Source organism: Muntiacus reevesi, chromosome 6 (assembly GCF_963930625.1).
Source record: "Muntiacus reevesi chromosome 6, mMunRee1.1, whole genome shotgun sequence".
In the NCBI taxonomy this organism is placed as follows: Eukaryota; Metazoa; Chordata; class Mammalia; order Artiodactyla; family Cervidae; genus Muntiacus; species Muntiacus reevesi.
The window spans coordinates 59,456,067-59,479,274 of NC_089254.1; the positions used below are offsets into that span (position 1 = coordinate 59,456,067).

Below are 23,208 nucleotides of genomic sequence, written 5' to 3' on the forward strand. Positions count from 1 at the left end.
TGTTTTCTCTTGCTCGGCTCTATTTGTTTACTTCACCAGACTCACCACACTTAGCAAGTATTTACTGTAGAGTTACTAGTTTTGTCTGGTTCTCCCACTGGGCTGTTGGCACTTCAATGGTAGGGATCTCACCCCATCTCTCCTAGTCACCAAAGTACCCACAGTGCTTTGTTCAATGCCTGGTACTTAGCCATTTTGTAATAAATATTTCTTGGATGAACAAAGAAGCCCATTTTACAGATATCAAATAAGCTAATTCACCTGCCTGAGATCAAAGCGCTATAATGACCATTACAGCAGTCTGTCCCTCAGAAGGAAAAGAACATTTTACTGGTGTTTATATAGCAGTTTCTCTCTCAAAAAAAAAAAAAAAAAAAATCACCAAGGAAGCAACAGTTAGAACTGGATATGGAACAACAGACTGGTTCCAAATAGGAAAAGGAGTACATCAAGGCTGTATATTGTCACCCTGCTTATTTAACTTATATGCAGAGTACATCATGAGAAATGCTGGGCTGGAAGAAGCACAAGCTGGAATCAAGATTGCCGGGAGAAATATCAATAAATATCAATAACCTCAGATATGCAGATGATACCACCCTTATGGCAGAAAGTGAAAGAGGAGAGTAAAAAAGTTGGCTTAAAGCTCAACATTCAGAAAACTAAGATCATGGCATCTGGTCCCATCACTTCATGGCAAATAGATGGAGAAACAGTGGAAACAGTGGCTGACTTTATTTTGGGGGGCTCCAAAATCACTGCAGGTGATTGCAGCCATGAAATTAAAAGAGACTTACTCCTTGGAAGGAAAGTTAAGATCAACCTAGACAGCATATTAAAAAGCAGAGACATTACTTTGTCAATAAAGGTCCATCTAGTCAAGGCTATGGTTTTTCTGGTAGTCATGTATGGATATGAGAGTTGGACTATAAAGAAAGCTGAGCGCCGAAGAATTGATGCTTTTGAACTGTGGTGTTGGAGAAGACTCTTGAGAGTCCCGTGGACTGCAAGGAGATCCAACCAGTCCATCCTAAAGGAATTCAGCCCTAGGTGTTCATTGGAAGGACTGATGCTGAAACTGAAATTCCAGTATTTTGGCCACTTGATGTGAAGAGCTGACTCATTTGAAAAGACCCTGATGCTGGGAAAGACTGAGGGCAGGAGGAGAAGGGGATGATAGAGGATGAGATGGTTGGATGGCATCACCAACTCAATGGACATGAGTTTGGGTAGGCTCTAGGAGTTGGTGATGATCAGGGAGGCCTGGCATGCTGCAGTTCATGGGGTCGCAAAGAGTCGGACACCACTGAGCGACTGAACTGAACTGAACTCTCCTGAAGACCTTAAATGACTGTAACTGTCCTGGATCTCCTTTGTTTCATATGTAAGCTAAACCACAGCAATGACTATCCCTGTGCTAAGCACATCAAGCTGGTAGCTTGAGGTTAAGAGGATTTTGCACCAGTGGAAATCCTTAAACTGTGCAAATGTGCTCATCACAAAGCACTTGTCTTAAATGTTTTCTATCCTTCCCAGTGAGAAGTTTCTGTGTTTTATCAGGTTGAAATCCAGCTGGGCCACTGATAATGCCAAGGGGGGATGTGACCATTCACCTATCATCAAATTCTCTTCTATTGCTATCTTGGAGAAGGAAATGGCTACCCACTCCAGAATTCTTGCCTGGAGAATTCCATGGACAGAGGAGCCTCGTGGACGACAGCCCATGGGGTTGCAAAGAATCAGACATGACTTAGCGACTGAGCACGTTACTAGCTTGGGCACTGGAGTTGAGTTTCTCATGGTTGGATCTGCCAAAAATTTCTCACCTGCACAGTTTTGCTGTGGCTCCCAGTGGACACTGATGCCCTCTCTCTGGCAGGCCCGGGTATATGCCAGGAATGATTCGCAGTAACAGTTTTTATGGACTGGACATTCACACATGTCTGTCACGCAGGACCTAAGAGACCAACAGAAAGAAGTGAACATTCAAAAATATCAAATTACTAAGTATCTTAAATACAACTTGAAGAAAAGCGGTGGGTGAGTGAATGTCAAACCTTGTCTAGACATTAAAGACTGCTATTTTAAATTGGAAACCTAAAAATGATATTTAAAATACTGCATGAAACCTTCCTGGATACCTCTGAATAATGTGACATCAGTTTCCCTTTCTTCTAGAGCAGGACGGGTCAATAGGATTTTCTTAATGATGGAAATAGTCTATAGTCTCCACTGTCCAAAGTTATAGCCACTCATCCTATCTGGTCAATAAGCACTTGAAATGTATCCAGTGTGAATGAAAAACCAATTTTTTTAATTGAATTTTAATTAATTTCAATGTAAACAGTTACAAATGTCTATTTGTTACCACGCTGGGAATACAGCTCTTAGAATACACCGCTGTTCAAGGAGCTGCCATTTTGTGAGTAGCTCTGACATATGAGTAATAAGCTTAATAAGCTCTATTACAATATAACTGAAATAGAGACCATTTTGATGAGAACATCAAATCCCTTGGCTTTCTGAAGATATTAAATTAGGATTCACTTTTCCAGTATCTTAGAATCTTGGTCTTTTGAGGAACACTGATCCTCGTTCTTTAGAACGTGGGGTGACAAATTCCAAATAAAGCAAAAATTTCAGGCCACTAATTAGACTGAAAGATATAGGAGATTGAGCCACGGTCCTTGTTTTGCTTTTTGCTCAGTTTCTCAGTTGTGTCTCTTTGCAACCCCATGGACTACAGCTCGCCAGTTTCCTCTGTCCACGGAATTTTACAGGCAAGAAAACTGGAGTGGAGTTGCCATTTCCCATTCTGGGCAATCTTCCCAACCCAGGGATTAAACCCACATCTCTTGTATCTAGGTAGGTCAATTCTTTACCACTAGCACCATCTGGGAAGTTCCTAAGGGGCTTAAGTTTAAATATGGAAATGACTGGCCAAGACGTAAATAGAACTGAAGTGTGTTTCAAACACAAACTAATATATTTTCAAACACATTGATGTTGGAGACATAATAACCTCACACTGGACTATGATATTACAGTTTACAGAGGCCTTTCTCATTCTGTCTGTTATGAGTGCTAAATAGGACATAGCACAGTCCCTGTTTTATTAATTTAAAAAAAAAGTCATTCTACAACTAGGCCCAAAGTCACATTAGTAAGTGACAAAAAAGTGAACTAAGTTATATCTCCTGAGACTAGTGCTCTTTTCCCAGAAAGTTTTGTTGTTGTTGTTTTAGTTGCTAAGTTGTTTCTGACTCCTTTGCAACCCCATGAACTGTCTCCTCCGTCCATAGGATTTCCCAGGCAAGAATACTGGAGTGGGTTGCCATTTCCTTCTCCAGGGGATCTTCCCAACCCAGGGCAGTGAACCCAAGGGGTGTACTGGATTGGCAGACAGAGTCTTTACCACTGAGTCACCACGGAAGCCCTGCAGCAAGTTTACTGCCTAACAATTTTGACCTAACATTTTACACAAGACACCCAAGATTGATAAAATTAGACTACCCTTATTTTTTTTTTCATACTCTGTTCAGTGAAACCACTTCTTTCCAGAATCTAATTCAAGGCTGGAAGCAGAAAAAATAATATTCAAGATTATAAATAGCACTGATGATCTTGAAAAGTGATCAGGACATGGTCATACAGTGTTCCTACACAAGCATTCCCTCTTGGTGTGAGATGTGTACACACCTGATTATAAAGAGTGACCAGTTTGCTCTGGGTAGAACCACCTGCTCTGAACAAGAATTAAATGGCAGAAACCATATTAAAAGATCAATAGACTCACCATGTACCTTCAAAGTTATTACATTTCAACACTCAAGGCCACAGCCTTGGGAAATGGGAACTAAGCTGGAACAAAAGAGAAACAGGTCTGAAACCTCAAGAGTGCTTTCATTTCATCCAAAGAGAGATTGTTTGATGCCTGATATTGAAGACACAATAATCAGGACAGAAAAACTGCTCTCTCTGCTCTCTGTAATAATCAAAGCTGTAATTCTTAATACCTTCTCTGCTTGTATTACAGAAAACTTGTGAAATCATGTTCAACCCTTTCTGATATTAGACACACATGTTGTGCCTTTAAAGTAACATGGAGCCTCCGGGTTTCCAAGAAAAGACAAATAAAGCCTGTCCTTACAACAGCCACTAAATGTCTGAGAAGGAACCCTCCTCAACATTATTTCCTTAGTTGTTTCAATTTTCATTTCAGACTAACCCACGCCCATCACATCGATGCTCAGACTTCACAGCACCATTTTTGGCCACTCTGGTCCTACCCTCCAAGTCCACTTCTGCTTCACATGTTTCTCACCCTCTTTCCTGGCCTGGGGATATGGGTACCCTTACTGTTGTACTCAACTCCCACTGACATGACATGAAGGGGATGGGACCTCATGAACCTGGTAAAATGATGGTACTTATATGGGGAAAATCTCAACCAAAGGAAATGCATCCTCTGATTTGAAAGAATGTCTAATGTAATTCTATAAAACTGTTTGGATAGTCAGCAAACAAAATTTAATTCGTTTGTGTGAAAGGATTGCTGGCTAGTGTTTTCCTTCTTTTCTCTTTATTTCTACCGGTTGTTGTATGAAGCTATTTATACAATTTAAAATAAATTATGAACAGCTCAATCCAATTCACTGAGACTGCTGAGAGAAATGTTCAAAGCACATATTTAATAATTGCTATGTACACATAATCTACCCTACCCCCAGACTGCTCTGGACTCTCAGACACAATCAATAATACATCTATCTACCCTTTAAAACTAAGGAAGATTTGAGTTTCTTCTATTACTTGGCACTCATGAGAAATAACATTTGAGGGAAAAACGCTTGTCAAAGTCAGTCCTTGACTTGAAATATGTCACATATTTTTAAAAGCTTGCAAGATGTGTCTTGTCACAGAAGTTAAAACTATAAGATGTCTTTTTTCACTTGTCAAGTTGACTTTTACACAAAATTGTGCCCAGAGTTTGTAAGAGAATGAAGAGATAGACAGTCCATACTCTGCTGGCAAAAGTGTAAAAGTGTAGCTCTTATATTGAGCACTTTGCTCTACTCAGCCTTTACATGAATTATCACATTTACTCCACACAGAACCAGATATGAGGCAGGTGGTACTACCAGCCCACTTAACAGATAGGGAAACTGAAGCCTGGAGATGTTAACGATTTCCCCAAGGTCACATGGCTAATGACAGATTCAGAACTGCAGAACCAGGACTGTAACAAAGGCATTTCTAATCTCAACTCTCAAGTTCTTAATAACATTAGAAGATCTTTCTAGAGAGTAACTTGGCAATACTTACAAATAGCCCTAAGGAACATTTTTATCCTGATAGGGAAATTTCATATCTAAGGAAATAGTAACTCATGTGGATTATACACAGGGGTGTCATCACAATGCTATTAAAATGGAAAAAAAAGAAATAACCTAAATTGCTTACAATGAGGGCCTAGTTACATACATTTTAGGAGACTTCTACAATGAAATATTCTACAGACATTACAATGGTGTTTATGATGTACATTTTAAAACTCAAGGAAACATTCAGGAAGGATTAATGGAAAAAGAGCAAAACTGTTCCAGTCTTGTATAGTCACACATGTGCTTATGTGCTAAGTCACTTGGTCATGTCCAACCCTTTGTGACCCCATGGACTATATTCCACCAGGCTCCTCTGTCCTCGGGATTCTCCAGGCAAGAATACTAGAGTGATCACACGCAGAAAACGGTAAACCCAAATGTTCATAACAGTAACCCTGAGTGGTGGCTCTTTCTCTTATTTTCCTGCATATTTTCTACAATGAACACGTATCACTTTTCTAAAAATATAAAATCACAGTGTATTTTTTAAACAACAAAAGGAATGTCACAGGACACATTAATATTTAAATCCAAATTTAGGAACTAGAGTGAGTGAGAAAATAAAGAATGGGAGAAAAATAAAGCTTCCATTTGTAGATTTTAGCTATTAAATATTTCTCCAGCTAAGATCTTTCTAATCTGTACATCAGAGGCTTCCTGACATAGGCTGTGATTTGATTCACTTTGTGTTGTCCTCAGATTTCCACCTCGTTGATCTAATGATGCTGTGAGCTTGACATCCAGGTAGATGGAATGGATAACAGAATAATTATGCATGCTTCTGCTGATAACAAAGGAATTTATTAAGAGGAAAATAAAAGCATCTTCATAGACCTGTCAAATTTCAGGGAGGGGCAAAACTATTGTTATTCAAGTATTCAATTCATGTTATCACGCTTAATACTTCAGCATGAGTGAAATCTAATTTATGACACAGTGGAGCTGAATTTTTATATGTTAATAGAAGATCATGGACCTTGCCTCAGTCAGTATTCACCAATACTCTGCATTTATATTCATTTTACGGAATCAGTAGCAGAATGTTATCACTTTAAGTAGTTATTGAGATTTATGGCTTTGGTTTCTCTGCTTTCATGGCATTAGTCTGTCAGTAATGTTCTGTTTGATGCTGAGTTCTTGGTCAGGAAACACCGTCGCCCATTGCTCCAACGGGAAACCACAGGATCCACTTCAAATGAGCTTTTCCAGGAAATCCCTGCAGGTAAAGAGCATTGACCCGGCCCGAGCAATCCTTTTAAAGCATACTTTCCGTCATGGGAGCTTTTAATTAGTGTACCTAGAAATGCTTTTCTAATTTATCCTCCCTGCCCTTGGCATCTTTCCTGACAGCAGAGAGGTGCAGGCAGGACTCTCGTTCCATGGAGTTTGCACAGGTGCAGAGGTATGGAAAAGGATGCCAAGGGCTATCACAGGGTCCCAAAGAGCTGGCGCCATGCAGTTCTATAATGTCACATACCAACTGCCTCCCTTGTCTATCCATTTTATGTGTATGTGCCGTGTGCCATGTGTCAATAAGACCCTTTGAACACCTTTCCTCATAGCACGCAGCAGAGTACACGTGTCAGCACTTACCTGTGGTCCCTTCCCTCCCTGAAATACGTCTTATCACAACTTACCTACAGGGGAGCCTCCTCATCTTTTTTTCTCCTGTCAAGTTACAACCACAGCCTCCTGCAAAGCTCTAAGATGGTAGCTACTATCCACATGAAGCCATTTAAACGGAAATTTAAGTTAACTATGATTAAATAAATCTAAAATTCAGTTCCTCAGTCACACTAGCCATACCTCAAGTGTTCAGTGGCCATCTGTGATTCGTGACCACCATATTGGACGTTTCTACCAGTTCCATCACTGCAGAAAATTGTACTGGTACAGGATGGTGTTACCAAGAATGCAGCTCTGTCTGTATTTGAAAACCACTCCTGTCCTCTCCAGAGGGATTTATTGGTGGAGTGAGATTAAGGCCTCATCTACAGAGAAAGTTCAAATTTCTTGGCCTCAATGTCAAGGTCCCTAGCCATCTACACATCCTTCTTTCTTTCCCATTCATTCTTTCATCCAGTTATATGGGGCTGTCTCATTAACCTTCAGGCTTCCTTCTGCCTTGTTTTTGCCTTGAATGTGCCTTCTTGTCTTCTCCACTGGAAAAATCAGATGCCTATCCTTTAAGACAGTTCAAATTCCTCTGCAGTGCTCCCTGACTGGCTCAGGAAAAGTTATACCCTGCCTATCAGTTCCTGTGCCTTCCGCATCTTTATTCTTGTGCAGACCTCTGAATCCTCATGGTCTCTTTCCCTGTTTCAGCAGCAGGACTACATCTCGCTCATCCAGCCAAGCACTGTGCCTCGGACACACAGCTCATTAAACATTCAGTGAATCATCCCAAGAGTAGATGAGAATGGCCTGAGAACCGTCACACAGCTTCCACGGTGTTGGACAGTTGGACACTGATATCTGAGGGGCATGAATTCCATCCTTGCCCCTAACATGCTGGCAGTGGTGTGGGAGCTGCTACCCATGGCTATCTTGGAACAAAGCTGCTTCTATAAGAACCTTTCCACCATCGTTTTCATTTTGAACTTCTGGTACCCCTCTCCTGCATCCCACAGGATTGTTTTCATTTAGTGAATGGTGGAAAAAAAGATTTTGATGAGAGAATTCATGACACATTTTCGGAAAAGCACATCTTCAGTCTTGTAGGAACAACCTATAGCTCTTCGTGTTATTAAAAAGGCAAGCCTCCAGTACTGCTAAAATCAAAACATCAAACACCTCTCTGCTTCCTAGCAACAGCACACCAAGTGGTTTTCCCTCTGCTTTTTCTGGCAGGAAGGCCACGCCTGCCAGAAAGAAGCAAGTGCTCATGACTTTGCTACCCAAACACAGTTCAGAAAGAGATACAGGAAGCTCTGGGAACTCTCCACCCGGCTTCTAGGGGAACAGGCAGGCAAACCAAGAGCCAGCCCCATCTAGGAGCCAGAGTCGGAGCTCCGGCTTTCCCCCCACCACCATGAAGGGTCTTTGGCTGGGCTATTTGTTCAGTCTGGAGGTCGGTTGTCCTGGGAGCAACAATAGAGCAAGACTGGAAGATGACTAGAAAACCACACTGGGGCCCTATGACTTTCCTTACTCCCTGTATTTGGAGAGTTCACAGAAGCAAGTGGAAGTATCTCAGGCTTATTAGAGCCTGGGACTCTATGAAAAAGGGAGATGGGAAAGGCTACGAGAGACAGAGTCCTGACTGGATGGAGTGTATTCAACTACCAAGAGACTACTTAAAATTTCATGAATACTTTAACCCTTGAAATTCTGTGTTGACCTTCCTAACCTGAGTTACATGGAAGTAACCAGAGGGAGCAGCCACAATCTGAAGGCATAGCCATGTCACATTATACCTAAGAAAACAATTCCAAACCCAACTCAGCAGTGACTGCTTCAGTTCTCCTCAATACCATATGGGCACTCTTATATGCTTTCACAAAAGAACAGTACTCTGACCAGGGTTCAAAGATGTAATCATGTGAAATGTAAAGTAGCTTTATGGAGTTGTTAATAAGCGTGTGGGGCAAGTCTGCAAAGCTAGCCTACTGCTCCCTCCAGGCTCTTCCTGGGCCAGCCACAGTTGGCACCACCATGACTTGACTATGAGTGAGAATATCTGAAAGTTTAAATATTGGTTCCAGGTGGCCTGGGGTTGCCAGGCTAGAATAGCAAGGTCAGGCATTTCTGGATGATCTTGCGCATTTCATGAAATCTATCCGAGGAGATGGCGCAGGAGAATCTGGGAGACCAGCTGTGTCTCTGGTTGTGAATCTTGAATTTATCTGCAGTCCAGCTTCACCACCAACACACACACACACACACACACACACACACACACACACACACACGTTAGATCTTGAGCCCACTCCTTAGTATGAAGAATGAACTCATTGAGCCTTGCTTGTTCCAGGCACAAGGGAGGCACAGACATGAACAGAGATGGAACCCAGCCAGAGGGAAAATTGCACAGATACTGAAAACCAAACTCAAAATGATGAGAGGGCTTTAATGGCAGACAGCTGGAGCAATGGGATGAAAGAAAAATGAGTGTTAGTCGCTCAATCATGTCCAACTCTTTGCGACCCCATGGACTGTAGCCCACCAGGCTCCTCTATCCATGTGGATTCTCCAGCAAGAATACTGGAGTGAGTTGCCATGCCCTGCTCCAGGGGATCTTCCCAAACCAGGGATCCAACCCAGGTCTCCTGCATTGCAGAGAGATTCTTTACTGTCTAAGCCACCAGGGAAGCCTTTGGATACTGAACAATGTGCTAAGTCGCTTCAGTTATGTCCGACTCCTTGTGACCCCAGGGACTACAGGCCCCCAGGCTCCTCTGTCCAGGCAGAAGTACTGGAGCAGGTTGCCATTCCCTTCTCCAGAGGATCTTCCCTATCCAGGGATCAAACCTGTGTCTCTTATGTCTCCTGCATTGGCAGACAGGTTCTTTACCACCAGTGCCACCTGGGAAGTGCCAGAACAATGAGATCCTGAGGACTAATTCCACAGGGCAGGCAAGGGTGTCCAGAGGCTTCACAGAGTAGGAGAGACAAGGAACTGGGTCTTGAAGGATCTGTGTAATTGTGTTTGTTTTGAGAATGAGGAAAAGGAAGTTTCAGGCACAGGCAGGGACCCCAGTACAAGCCAAGAGTGAAAACGACCAGATTTAAGATTTGATAATCATGTGATCCAAACTCCAATATTAAAAACAAAAACAAAAATGATCCCTGATGTGCAGTCATGGAGCCTGCACCTAAAGATTTCACTTCCTCACACAACAGCCTGGCAGGTCTATCCTTAAGGCATTTCTTTTTTTGAGGGATTCAGAGACTCATAATCTGCAGCCTTAAGTCTTTGGTGTGACGCTTGGAGCCACACAGACTCTGTGAGTGTGCTGGAGCCCTCCCTGACTCTTCTGCCATCTACCCAAGCTCAGCCCTCCCAGTCCCGCGTGTTTTCCTCGTCCTGCCTTCTGTGTCCTTCCCTCTGTAACTGCTCTCTTCCTGCTTTGACAAGAATAAAAATCCAAATACTAAAATAACACAGAAATAACCTACCAAACAAATTTGATAATTATTCACAAGGAACCCCTTTGATTGCCTGAACTCTGTTCCTGTCGTGCATACTCTGCCTACGTATGTATATTTCCGATTTAAAACCTAGGGATGCTACATTTGCAACTATTTTAGATTCTCCAGATACTGAACAATATTGATTGCTTTAACCCTGGTAACACTTTCCAGGAGGTGAATGCCAGGACCTACATAGCAGAAGTCAGCCTTAGACAGGCATTCCAGAAATAAGCATCGACCTTGGGCACACTTCAAAAGCCAGAGATGGTTTTAGTGGAATAAGAGGCATCTGTGGACACAGAGATCTCCTCGAAAGAGTAGCAATGCTTATGATTTTCCTTAGATGTCAGTTTCCGTCACTCTTGCTTTGAACAAAGACCAAACAATAATCATGCATGTTCTGGAAACTAAAATATTTTCTCCCTTGATAAGGCCATATATCAGATCATATGTGGAAACTATGATTCTTAGGGGTGGGAAAGGTGTGTGAACCATTCTATTTGCCTCACATCCAGGCGCTATGACTTTAAAGGGGCCAAAGACTCTATACCCACTAACAAGGTTGGAAATACTCCTCTTAGGAAAGACAAGTTACCTTTACTTGAGTATGAAACACTGGCTCCACAGAGGGAAAAGCTAATGAACAGATGTATGCTGTGTACGTCTCTTCAAGGGATACTCTTCAAGGGATAACATTTCAGTTTGGGCAAAGATGCCTCACATCTCGGAGAAGGCAACCCACTTCAGTACTCTCGCCTGGAAAATCCCATGGACAGAGGAGCCTGGTGGGCTGCAGTCCATGGGTCGCGAAGATTCGGATACGACTGAGCGACTTCACTTTCACTTTTCACTTTCACGCATTGGAGAGGGAAATGGCAACCCACTTCAGTGTTCTTGCCTGGAGAATCCCAGGGACGGCGGAGCCTGGTGGGCTGCCGTCTATGGGGTCACACAGAGTCGGGACACAACTGAAGCGACTTAGCAGCAGCAGCTGCAGCAGCCTCACAACCAGCTAGAGAAGCCTGGTCGCTACCCCCCTCTAGTGGCCAGGAGTTAGAATGTCAAGTAACCTTAATTGTTTCAGCATTTAGCTTCTTACTTTTTCAGTTTAGGGGGCGGGGCTGGCTGATAAGAGGACGTAAAAATGGCTGCTTGTCAGAAAATCAATCACTTTTCTCTTAAACACGGCCAATCCATCACTGTCACGCTCACTGTGAAACAAGAAGACTGGCTGCGTGGTGCTCAGTTCTGTCCTACTATTTGAGACCCCATGGACTGTAGCCTGCCAGACTCCTCTGTCCATGGGATTCTCCTGGGAAGAATACTGGATTAGGTTGCCATTTCCTCCTCTAGGGGATCTTCCCGACCCACGGATCGAACCCAAGTCTCTGGTATCTCTTGCATTGCAAGAGATTGCTTTACGGCTGAGCCACCTGGAAAGCCAGGCTGTTTGGTGGACGAAAATCCCTGAATAATCATGAATGCCTGCATGGGGTGCCTCCCTAAGAGGGAGAGGATATAGACTGGGGCACTTTGCTGGAGGGTGGGTGAGGTGGAGCATCAGTGATAGGTCTAAAAGCTTTTCCATTTTCTGTAACATCTCATTTTCCCTGTGTACTGCATCCAGCTTCATATACTTTTTTAAAACAAACTGTATGTATAATTTAATAGGGTTTTTTTTTGTTTTTTAAGGTTTTTTTTTTTTTTTAATTTTGTATTGGGGTATATCCTATCAACATATCAAGTACAAAAGAATACTAGACCAGGTAAGCAGGGGAGAAACCTTCTCTACTGCGTCTGAGACAGTAACACAATCAGAGGCCGAAGATACCAATGTGATGCCAATATTTATCCATGTTCTTACCTCTTCATTGGTTAAAAAAAAAAAAAAAAAGCAGTGTCCCTACAGTACCAGTATTCCATGACTATGTCTAAATATGGACTAAAACTAGGTCATATTCCTACTTGGAAAAGCTCCTCCAGAAAATAAGAAAGTGAAGGTTCTTTACTCAGAAAATCCCAGTATCTCTTCTGCGGGGTGACTAGTCTCATCATATTTTTCACCCAATATTGACAGATATACACCATGTTTGAAACTGTCCCATTCAACTTGACCAACACTCATTGAGTGTCTGTGTATAAGGTAACACTACTTTAAACTTGGGACATTCACAGTGTGTTGGGGAGGGCAGGGGAAGACAGGCAAGTCAACACAATGAAGGAGGCTGAATCTGGGACTCCTGTCAGCAGGATGGCTCTGGAGAGAAAGCCTCCTTAAATGGTACTTATGGGGTGGGGGTGGGGGGCGGAGTGCTCCCACAAGTGACTGAGGGTGCTCACATAAAGCAGTTATTAGGGAACCGGGGAGGAAGCAAGACCAGGTAAGGAGCACTGTAGAGTCACCACCTGGTGAAAACCCCAATTTTATCATTTAGGGTGCTTCCCCTTTCTATGCCAGGTTTCCTTGTATAATCTCTCAAAGGCTTCTCATGAAAAATAATGGAGAAAACAGACTCCCATTGCCACAACCGCCATCCCTAAAGAGGAGAGGGAAGGTGAAACACATTTGGAAATGAGGGTGAGAGGTAGCCAAGGCGGAATCCCCCATGGTCACCACCTTGGCCCATTGTGAGGATTCTGATTCTCAGAGTGAGGAGGGTGTGGGAAGCAGTGTGTTGTTCTCTCTCATTCTAGGGTTGCCTCCCCTCTCCTCTGCACTTGGGGTCTTCTAGCCCCTGCAGCTCCAGGGCGGGTCTGCCTGCCCAAGAGGGCAGCTATCCAGTGAGCTTCTCACAAGGAGGGTGAGAAAAATCCATGAAAGTGAAAGAGGCATCTAGCATCTGGAGGCCACACCCCAGCCACACGCAGCAGCCACCACCAGCCCACTGCTTCAAAGGGGCCGATGCATTCAGAGGCTTTTCCACATTAGGCCGTGGACGGCTGCCAAGCCCCACAAACCCTCTACTACATGTGCTAATAAAAGGGCGCAGTGGCGGCTGCCCCCAGAGGAGCTTGCGTGGTGGTGAACTTTTTCAGATGCTGGGTGCCTTTCATCAAGTGTCCGCCGCCTCGCCGCCACCATCAACCACCATTCACACCCAATCACTGCTCAAAGAAGGGCTTTTTGCACTCCATCCTCTGTGCAGCTTGGCTGCCCAAGGAAAACACAGTCCACTGGACCTAAAAGGAAAAGTGTCCTTCTGAGGGACCCAGTTCACCCCCATCAGAAATGGGCCCCATGAGATGCAGGCAGCCACTCTCAAACCACAGAAAAGAGGTTCAGGGCTCAGATATTCCCCAAAGGCAAATCATAAACTCCCTGGGCCCACTGTTTCCTCACCTGCTTCTCCTCCTTCTGTCAGAATGACAGCACCCTTCTATAAGCCCAGAGAGTTGGACTGTGAGGCATGTTTCCTAGAAGCAATTAAGGAGACTATTACCTGAAAGACCCTGCAATGCTCACAGCCCCAAGAGTGAAAGACACTGGGCTGAGTCAATATTTCCTGAGTACCTGCTACATGCCAGGTACATCGCAAATATGAGCACATCTAATTCTGACTGCAAAAATTTTAACAGAAGAGAGAACTAAGACCCAAAGAGGTCAAGTAGGCTTTTGTTTGTTGGTTTGCTTGTTAACATCAGACTGTTCGGTAAGTGGCAATGCTGGGTCCATGCTCTCTGCCTTATATCACACTGCCTAATATAGGGCATGCTGTTGCTTCCATGAAATGTTCTTTCCCCTATCCTCCTCCTGGTTAAAACCTACTCTTCCTTCAATATGCAAGCCAAAAGCTTTCTCAGGGCAGGCTTCTGAGATTCCCAAGCTAGTTATTGTGCTGTACTCAGTCATGTCTGACTGTGATCCCGTGGACTGTAGCCCGCCAGGCTCCTCTGTCCATGGGATTTCCCACGCAAGAATACTGGAGCAGGTTTCCTTCTCCAGGGGATCTTCGACCCAGGGATCGAACCCAAGTCTCCTGCATCTCCTGCAATGGCAAGCAGATTCTTCACTACTGCACTACCTGGGAAGGCCCTGCCCAAGCGGGATGAGGTTGCTGGTAAACTTTCCCACGGTGTTCTAAGATAGCCCTTGTCACAGCCTGCAATCACGCCTTTGTGGGGTTGATGCCTCACTCCATCCACCCCACCACACTTCCGGGTGGGCAGGTTTTGCTCATCTTTTGCCAGCCTTGGTGCAGGGCCTGGTTGTGAGTAGATGATCAAAATCTAATTTTCTGAATGAATCGTTTATAAATGTTTTATAGTCGAAGTCCAGACAAAGTGATTGCTGAGACAACAATGAGAAGCAGATGGTTAAACAGCCTGAGAAAGTTTCAAAGAGGAATGAGCATCCCGTAGATTTCAGCATTACCCATGGCCAAGGGGAAGAGGATCTGAAACTGGCCGCTGGATTAGGCAACTAGGAGATGAGTGATGACCTTAGGAGAAATAGTTTCATGGGAGTGATGAGGACAGAAATCATCCTGGCATGTACTGAAGGTAAAAAAATATGTGAGGCATTGAGTGAGGATCGTTCTTTTGGTCAGTTGGCAGTGAAGGGAAGAAGAGAAATGGGGCAATAGTTTGAAGGGAAGTGAAGTGTAGCATGTGTGTGCGTGTGTTAGGATCAGGGAGATCTGAAATTGCTTTACACCAGGGAAAAAGATGTCCAAGAGATGTTGAAGTGACAGCAATGGAAGGGTTAGATAATTGGGAGAGTAATGTCATGAAGGAAATAGGTGAGAATGGGGTCAAGAATGCAGAATTACTGTCCTTTTCTTCACTTATAGTTGCAAGTAAATTTCTGAAAAAAAAAAAAATCCTGGGAAAAACCCATAAAAGTTCCTATACTTATACAAGGTACAGTGGGGGAGGGGTAAAAACCAAGTTTACCCTATAGGTCAGCAGGTGAATGAAGACCAATGATGCAGTGCAAATATCTAGCAAAGAAAGTGGGTAGGATTTTATGACATTTGCAAATGGTGTTTCCAGGTGAAGAATGAGTCCAGACAAGGGGCAAGAATACTGCCTTCTGGAAAATTCTGCTGTCTCTCAGGCCAAGCGCTTGGGGACCCACGGCAAATGAACTGAAATAAAACTAAGCCAAATTTTTAATCAGGCAGAAATTTAGAGCTGGTGAAATTGCCTTTCGGCTCCTATGGAGAAAGAGGCAATATGGCAGGTTTTCTAGACTTTAATTTTATATTTTACAATCTAAAAATAGTGACGAAACATCTTCCCCCAAATTGGAGGACCTAAAATTTAGAATTGTTTCTTTTTATGACAGGGGTGGTGAGAGGGGACTTTTCTAGATGCTGTCTCCCTAAATATTTTAATGCTCCCAACTATACAGTAAAAATCTTCACAGCAGTCATTGTGGGAACCCATCTTGGTTAAGACACTGGGAGCTCAAAAATTCTACCAGTAAGCTGGATGACTAACTAACAGTCACAGAATCAAAGAATCAAGAGTTTTAAAAGACGTAGTGAACATCTACTCCCTGCAGAAATTCCTTTTATAACATCCCTGACAGATGGTCATACATCTGCATCCTGTCCGTGATAAGAGCTCAGTAGCTTTTTAGGAATCTCATTCCCGGGATAAACAATTAAGGCTTCTTTTTCTCAGGAAGTTTTCTTATATATTAAGTGAAAATGTGTTCCATAACTTCCACCCACTTGTTCAGAGTCTACCTTCTGTTGAACTATGGTATTATTTTATTCTATCCCAGCACTCATATATCTTCTTCAAATACATGATGAAAAATAAAAATGTTCCACTTAAAAACTAACCCTGGGGGGACTTCCAGAAATATTCCTATTGTACCATTTTTCAGTTCCTACGCTTTCATTTCCTTTTATATCTACCAACTCAAGAATGTCCAGCCTGAGTATAAATTTTCTTTCCCTTTTGTTTATTTTTCCAACAAATCTCTACTGAACAGGGCATTGTACTCAACCCCAAGTTAGGGGCAAAGATGAAAAAGATAGGGTTTCCTACTCCAAATGACACAATGTGCTAAAATAAATAATTTTAATAAATTATAATGAAAGGAGGAAAATGATGAGTGTGATAAAAAGCTGTTTAGTATTAGGAAGGGGGTTCAGCTCTGCAAGAGAGGTTATTTTGGTATGGAAGACAAGGAGTGAGAAGGAATTATAAAAGAGTTCAAGGAAGAGTCATCCCTTGAGTTATATCTTAAAATTAAGAATAAGTTTGGGCTTCCCTGGTGGCTCAGTGGTAAAGAATCTGGTGCCAATGCAGGAAACATGGGTTCAATATCTGGGTCAGGAGGATCCCACGAGCCTCAGAGCAACTAAGCGATGTGCCACAACTACTAAGCCTGTGCTCTGGAGGCCAGGAACCACAACTACTGAAGCCCACACTGCCCTAGAGCCCTTGCTCTGCAGTAAGAGAAGCCTCCGCAATGAGAAGCTTTCGCACTACACCTAGAGTCGCCTTGGCTCTCCACAACTAGAGAAAGCCTGTATGCAGCAATGAAGACCAAGCACAGCCAAAAAGAAATAAATATTTTTTTTAAAAAGAGAGTAAGCTTGACCCAGACAAAGCAGAAGAAAGAGCTTTTCAGAAAGGTCATATTTTAGAAATAGTATCGATACTTTTGTTTGAAATGCCACATGTGCCATTTGGGGATCCCTGAGCATCGGGAAGAGGAACAGATATTGTAGGACATCAGCTGGAAAGGTAGGCTTGCCTTGTGTGCCAAGCTATGAAGTATGAGCCTAATTTGAAAATCAGAGGACTCATTGATTAATTTGAGCAGAAAATGATAGAATACAAAGCACACTTCCAGAAAGTGAGCTGATAGCAGTGTGTTAGATGGGCTAAGGAGGTGGAGATGGGGGATTAAATGAGGGGTTAAGTGGCTATATAAGATGACTCTGCCATGGATCACTAGAGAAAAACAGACACAACCAGGGACCGATCTGGGGGAGCACCAGAAGAAATTGAGGGGTGATGTAAAGTATATGAGATAAGAGGAGTGCAATCTGCAGAGTCTGTAAAAGGATCTCCTGTTGGGGAAAAAAGAGAAAAGAAAGGATCAAAAAATGCCTCTGGAGATTTGAACCTGGGTTTAAAGTCTATCAACAAATACAAGGAATGTGGGAAGAGGAGGTGACAGAAAAGAAGGAGAGACAATATGTTTATATTTACACAATCTGAGTTTCTGGAGGAACATTCAGGCAGTGATGTGGTGGTAAATGTTTAGCAACTGGCTCTTGGGAGGAAGGGTGCAGAGGAGACAAGGGCATCCCTGATTTGTAGCCTATGCCAATTTCTCTGGTGTAAATTCTCCCACTGCAGCTGCTTTCAGGCTACCAACATGACATCACTGATGACTAAACATGAAGTTGGGAAGAGATTCCAACATTTGGCTATAGAGAATCACTACAAGCCAGCTCCAGCACACCACTGCACCCGGTAGAAATGTTTAACAGATGTTTGCGAGGGAAGTCAGGAGTTGAGCCAAGAGTGTTCCTTATTGTCCAGTAAACAAAATGTGATTCTTTACAAGACAAAGTTAACACCATGACTACAGACAGGCTTGAGCATCCCTACTGATGTGTTCTAATGTCAGCCAAAAGCCACAAATAAGTTCTCTCATTCTCTGTTACCAGCATTCATGTAAACACCATAAAAATGAGTGCTGACAGCAACCAATGAGTTTATGCTAGTTTTATTCTTCATAATGTCCTAGGAAGATTCCTCCTTTAAGATTTACTATTGTTTTGCCTACCATGAAATGGTAACTAAGTGTTTTGCTAAATCAATTTAAAGGTTGCTTTGTTTCCCTGCCACCTTCGCAAGTACCTCTGGGCTAGTCTGACTCATGTTTTACAATGACTCGTAATAATGCTGCTCAGTCAAACAGAGTGCAATTTGGCTTAAAAAAAAAAAACTATAAGCTCCTCTTTTTCTCTTTCCAGCTATATAAAAATCTAGCACCATGACATTACTATTGGGGCAGTCAATGATGCTATGAGGTTATTGTATGGAAGATGAAATTTAAAAGGTAAAAATAAGTGAATAGCCCACATGAAGGTAATGGTTGAAAGTCACACTCTGGGGAAGAATATAGGAGGAAAGAGGACAAAAATGCATGGCCAAAAACGATTTTACTGTGACTCAACAGTGAAAAGTTATAATTTCTCACTTATAACTTCACAGTGACAGCACAGATACTATCATATGCCTTCTTCTGGACACAGCAGCCCATTAAGTATTTTTGTACAACCACTTCTTATAATAATACTTACAGGGACATAAACTCTTCATTCCCTACATAGCAGCCCAGTGTTCTTTTAAAAGTATAAAATGAATCATAGCACTCCTCTAAACCAAGTTTCCAAAGATGTCTCATTACATTAAAAATACAATCTACCTATCACATGCCCTTGATAGCTAAGCTTGACTTTAAACATGGCAAAACTGAATAAAATAATGTTCATTTGATACAATGAATAGCATCTATTTCAACTTAAGGAGCCAGAATTATTCTTAATAATAAAATATAAGAAGCATGTCAATAAATTTTTTAAAAAAAGAATGCCTTCCTTTACTACCATTAACAGTATTCTTAAAGTTATATCATCTAAAATTACACAAGCTGTCAAACAATAGACATACATTTTAGAAAGGAAAGGGCAAAATTATACTTACTTGCAAATGATATGATTGTCTATAGCTTCAAAATAATAAGTTGTAAAAACAGTTTTACTAAATGGCAGTAATTCTTAGGAAATATGCTGTACATAAAAATTCAATTCACAACAACAAGTCAAGGTCACAGAAGATTTTAAAAAAGCAGAATCTATATGAAGCAAACAACAAAATGTGCATACTTGGGTAAGTGAAGAGTGATTTCCTTAGATAATATAGTTGACTTTATTTTTATACTTAAAAATTGTGCATTCTGTAAGTATTTATAATGTGGTAGGAATCCAAACAATTAATTTAAAGAAAATAATTTTTAAAATCTCTTTGACTGCACGGTGGAAACTGGAGTGAAGCAGCAGAATTTGTGTCAATAGTGGGGGACAAATGCACTTAGAGGAAGCGAGCGAGAAAGTAGAAGCACAAAGATGAGGACAGTCTGCACCGAAGCAACGATGGTTCCTATTGCAACCAAGTGGCCTTTAGATATATTTAAGAGCACACATCAACACGATTCAGAAAATAATTGACTATTTGAGCATGAGAATTAAAGGAGAGAGAAAAATTGACAGCTTATATATTCCACAAATACTTGCTGAGTACCTTTTATGTGCTAGGCACTGAATTAGTCCCTGGGAACCATGTATAATTAAGTGAGAAGACACATTAGTTCTGCAACCTGCTAGGAAAGAGAATAGATTTTTAAAAAATAAAGTTTCAACCCACAGGTAACCTATAGGTATTTCTTTAAATACAAACAAAAAAAATCAAATGTAGACCTTAATTAGCTGGGAAGTATGAAGAAATTATGCTTTCAAATTAAAGAACAGCCAGAGGAAATCTGCCAAGTGTTTAATTAATGGAGAAGAATGTAGAAACTGCAGGAAAAGGTAGACTTAAAACTAACCTGTGAATTTGGCTCAAATGCAGAAACCAGAACCATAATTCAGGAGACTACAAAGTGAAATATCAAAGTGAAAGAGAATCTAAGCCTCTTGCCCACGGGACCTCAACCCTGATTGCACCTTAGAATCACCGTGGAGCTTTAAACAACCCCAATGCTGGGGCCACAGCTGGCAGAGATTCTGACTTAATTGATCCAGATGTGACCAATGTCAGCAAACACCCAGGTGACTCTCTGGTACAACTCTGATGGGGAACCCTAGATGCTGATTCTCATCTCTAGTACATCTTGATTCATGTTCTAGATTCTGATTCCAATGAGACACAGCTAAGGAGGCCCTATACTTAGCTTTCACAGATCGTACTAGCCCCTAATTCTCCACAGGAATCATCATAATCAATAAACTCACTTTTTTTATAATAGAGAAACTAAGGAAAGGTTTTTAGAATCTTCTCCAAGCCTAAAATCTTTTCCAACCTTAAAAGTGCTGAAAGCACACTATAGTCTGATCATTTTCTTCTACCTCTGTTGTATAAATAAAATTATGGGGTCAAAATATAAGCCTGCTCCTCCTAAACACGCATTGAAATAATTTTACTTAATTTTAGAAATGCTGGTCTGCATGGAGCTCTTATAATTGTATCGGTCTCTGCAACATTCTATAAAGAAAAAATTCAGATGCCAAAGAATGCAGTATAAGGATAAAAACAGACTGGAAAGAGTTTCTATAAACTCTAAGATAAATGTTCTATTTGCTCACTAATCTTTGCACATCAATCAGTTAATTGCTGAGGCAAGTGTTATTTAAGATCTCGGATGAGAATCATCCCTGTGTACATATCATAATTTAGAAAAATGAACAATACTGCTTATTATTAGAAACATTTCAAAGAAGGTACTGTCATCTTCTCCCTCAAAGTCCTTTACTTACAATTGTCCTTCAACTAAAGGTCACTGCAAAACCAGAATTCTTGAAGGAAGGAATGAAGGAGTTAAGCGCAAGTGACAAAGCTGCAAGAGGTTTCTTGTTAACAAGGCTTTATTTCAAACAAAAGTGACCTCTATTTCTCCTGGCTTTGCCCTACAGGCCTGGCATTGTATGCAGGCAGATTCACTAAGGGGCTAAAGGATCAGCTGAGCTCTGTTCCATGGTCTTTCTACTTGGACTAGCAGCCTTGACCTCACTTGAGGTTTCATATGATATCTGAGTTTTTTTGTTTTTTTAAAGAATGTATACTCTCAGTCCTGGGATTCCCAGGTGGCTCAGTGGTAAAGAATCCACCTGCGGAAGCAGGAAACACAGGAGATACAGTTTCGATCCCTGGGTCAGGAGGATCCCCTGCAGGAGAAAATGGCAACACACTCCAGTACACCGGCCTGGAAAATCCCATGAAGAGAAAAGCCTGGCAGGCTACAGCCCATGGGCTTGCAAAAGAGTCCAACATGATTGAACACACAGACAGAATCTGAATCTGAACACACGCAGAGAGAATCTCAGTCCTACTCCCACCTATTGAACTGTATTCTATACTTGTAACAAGATCTCGGGGGATTTGAATGTGCATTTAATTTTGAGAGGTGCTGGTCTAGAAGAGAGCTAAAGAAAGTAAAAGCAGCTTCAGCACACAGGAGCTAGGGAGAAATGGGGAAATTGGGCTCCATCCCAGACCTACTTGGTCAGAATCTTGAAGGTGGGGCCTGGGGTGCAGGAATCATCATTTCACCTGGACGGTCATTTACCTGGAGCTTTCCAGGTAGTTCTTAGGCAGAGCCAGGTTTGAGAAGCAGTAGTCTAGAGCCCTACCGCACTCCTACCTTCAGAGCACTGCATTCAAAGAGCAGAACAACATAAGGCTGAGCCTGAAGGAAATCCTCCAGAGTACAAGGGGGAAAAAAATAGAACTTTTGTTTATATTTATTATTATCCTACTTTTTTAAATTTATATTTTTATAATTTACAATGTACATGCTGTGCTAATATTGAAATACATAGTAATTATATATGATACATATGCATATGTATACTATAATTTATATATGTATATATACTACACATGTATGTAATAGCTGTATAATATATAAATATACATGTGAAATATAAATATAGGAGTGAGTGTTTAAAGACATTCAGAGACTGGTTATTGATCCTACTGATTCACTCAATGGTGTAGTAAAATTAGCTTTGGGAGATGTCACAAGTTTATCTGTTTTTAATAATAGTTTAAATATACAAATTTGCATTTTGCTTATTGATAAATCAGAATTCAATTCAAAGTTATCACCATAATAATATGACTCTGTCACTTACATTCTATCATGTTCATTTATTGACCATTTATGCATCTATCCATCATTCTCCAAACACTTACATGGTATTTATTAACTACTATATTCCTAGAGCTAGGAATAAAACAAAGACCCAGACAAATACAATCCCACCTTTTAACCCTAATGACACTCTCAAACTGGGTCAACAATCAAGCAAACTCATCATCACAGTTGGGACTAAGGCTGTGATTACAGACATAGAGCTGGGAGAAGTGAGCAGGAGTAAATTTGGTCTGGAAACTAAAGTGGGATTCTCTGAAAAACTGATAACTTGGGCTAGTACCAAAGATAAGCAGGAGTTAAACGGAAGAGAAAGAGGAGAGGTTGTAGCTTAAGAAGGGGATGGTGTATCACCCATCCTCTATGCCCCAGTCAGAGGTTATCTTTATCATCTGAGGATGACTCCTGAGTTCTCACTCGGCTCTATCCCTGGTCAGGAAATTAAGATCCCACATGCCATGGGGCAACTGAGATTTGACAAAGCCAAATAAACACATAAATTTTTAAAAAAGAAAAGATTGGGTCTTGATCCACTTTTCCATCCCCACTAAAGATATTTGAGTGTATTAAAAACAAATGCTTCACAATGATAGAAATCTAATGTATTTATCTCTAAAATACCCCTACTATCAAGGCTGTTGGTCAATTTTATTTTGTTCCTATTTTCATGGTGACTTAGTTGTATGGAAAATACAGTTGCATTCCTCAAAGACTTTGCATGTCCATCAAAGAGTTTACTAAGAAATTTATTCCCTCCCTCTCTCAACAAACATGCATTGAACA

At 41.6% G+C, this 23,208-nt stretch overlaps 1 protein-coding gene across 1 annotated transcript in view; it reads right to left on the bottom strand.

Moving 5' to 3' along the window:
* The window catches only part of BMPER (BMP binding endothelial regulator), a 252,218-nt gene that overhangs the window by 10,311 nt on the left and 218,699 nt on the right, over nt 1-23,208 (bottom strand). Inside the window, exon 14 of the mRNA XM_065938888.1 lies at nt 1,827-1,957. Within this exon, the coding sequence (XP_065794960.1) occupies nt 1,827-1,957 (131 nt within the window). The remainder of the gene's footprint in view (nt 1-1,826; nt 1,958-23,208) is intronic.